Raw genomic sequence first — 1,945 nt, forward strand, 5'->3', positions numbered from 1 at the left:
TTTTTTCTTTTAACAAGAAGGAGTAATTTGATTTTCAGAAACACCTTGTTCACTTGCTTTAAAGATAATGTAGTCTTTTACTTTTTGAGTAAAATGATAACCACCAATATTTTTATATTTTTTTGAAATAATTTCTGCAGTATATAAATGAGAATTAAAGATTACAATACTCGTATGATAATATCCTACATCTAGAATTGCTCTTGTACATACTGAATCATCATAATGACTATTAACATAACTAACTATAGAACCAGTACAACAAGGAATTAAAAAACAAATAATATGAAGTTTTTGAGCAGCACTAACTAAGTCTTTTCTAAATTTATCGTTATGATAATTTTTAATAGAGATGTAAGCAATTTCACAATTTGTTTGGTTTTTAATGAACTCAAGAATAATATAAAAGAAACTTTGACGAGAAATTTTTCCATATTCTTTAAAATCGATTTGTTCATCACTAAATAAAGGACTAACAACAAAGTTCTTACAACCATTAAATTTATCAGCATCATATGAATAAGATAAATAAACAAAATTATAAATTGTATCAGAGTTTGTCTATTGATTATTATATCAGTTAATTAAAAGTAATTTAACAAACTGTTGAAATATAAAGTGGATATTTTATACCTTTACTAAGTGTTATTGCATTTGGTGGTTGATCAGTTACTAAATCTCCAAAATACATATTTATAATATTTTCTGTAGTTTTATTACTAACTGTAACTTTAACTAATTGGTCTCCCCAGTCAATTCCAATAACTTTTTCAGGTTTCCTTGTTTCAGCCATTGGTTTAAGCATTGAAATGATGCTTATAAAGTTCTAGAAATACTACATAATTTTTTTTTTTAATTTTTTGTATTTTTATTCTTAAAATTGTTTGATTGAATTTAATACTTCGTAGAGTTCTTAAACAATGACAAATAGATATGATTAATCTCCTCTGAACCTAGAAAAATAGAGTCCAATTTTGTTAACACACAGTTAATTCCTTTTAATTTTATTATTATTACAACTTAAAATTGTTTTCTTTATACTTTATAATATCCTTTCTTTTTCTATTTTTTTCAAACATTTTCGTTATTTGATTATTATAACGGTAATCTTTCATCGGTTCTATATATTTTGTTATTTATTTGTTATTTTACTATATTTTAAATACATTTAAACTTTTTTGATTTCTTCGAATTTCTATGTTCATTTATTGTTTCTAATTATTTCAAATGCAAACATCATTTATTTTCTAGTTTTTATAACAACATTACTTATTTTTTAAACAAAAACAGTAAGCAATCTTTTAAAATATGAATAAAAAATTAATTACCATATGAAAGTTCATAACTTTGATTTCATCTCTTTATTTTTTTGTTTAGTTATTCACTGTTTTATTCTTTCTTGGTTTCTCTTTATTGATTCTGTACTGCTTCAACACTTTCTTGGTTTTTCTGTAAAACTTCTTCAAATTAGATATCTCTTTTTGTATTTTTATTCATAAAAAAACTAATAAACATCATTCCTATTTTTCTTCTTTAGAAAGGAAGTAGTGATATAGAAAAATCTTTTAGTGAAGAACTTTATAAAATTCATTTTTTCGATTGAAATAAAAATAGATTATTTAGTTTTTTTAACAAAATAAACTTTAAAATTGTTTTATGCAAAAATAGATAATTCTTTATTTAAGTGTTAATTTTGAAAAGAGAAAAAGAATATTTAAATAAAGAACTTTATAATAATTTTTTTAAAGATGATATAAACTTATAGAACTGTTTCCCACAAAAACAATAAACAAACAACAAAAACTTCAAACTCAAACAAAATGTTTTTATAAATATTTGTTAAAACTATAACGAATTTAAATGGGTTATTGTAAAGGTATAATGAAAAAGAAAGAACGGTATTATTTTACTCAGTGATACTAGTGTTTAATTACTATTATTCAAT

At 22.0% G+C, this 1,945-nt stretch overlaps 1 protein-coding gene across 1 annotated transcript, besides 5 other annotated features; it reads right to left on the reverse strand.

Annotated features, from left to right (window-relative positions):
* Positions 1–9: 9 nt before the first annotated feature.
* Positions 10–805, reverse strand: EDI_160560 (uncharacterized protein; the record flags this gene model as incomplete). The annotated part of the gene is made up of 2 exons (XM_001738179.1): positions 10–561; positions 605–805. The coding sequence occupies 2 exons, from the start codon at positions 803–805 to the stop codon at positions 10–12; spliced, it is 753 nt and encodes a 250-aa protein (XP_001738231.1).
* Positions 106–134: a sequence feature (AT_rich).
* Positions 806–839: 34 nt separating the features above from the next.
* Positions 840–882: a sequence feature (AT_rich).
* A 239-nt stretch (positions 883–1,121) lies between these two features.
* Positions 1,122–1,173: a sequence feature (AT_rich).
* A 126-nt stretch (positions 1,174–1,299) lies between these two features.
* Positions 1,300–1,327: a sequence feature (AT_rich).
* A 275-nt stretch (positions 1,328–1,602) lies between these two features.
* Positions 1,603–1,747: a sequence feature (AT_rich).
* Between the last annotated feature and the right edge of the window lie 198 nt (positions 1,748–1,945).

The sequence above is a fragment of the Entamoeba dispar genome, genomic scaffold (genome assembly GCF_000209125.1).
Source record: "Entamoeba dispar SAW760 scf_1105229461161 genomic scaffold, whole genome shotgun sequence".
NCBI classification, from domain to species: domain Eukaryota; phylum Evosea; order Mastigamoebida; family Endamoebidae; genus Entamoeba; species Entamoeba dispar.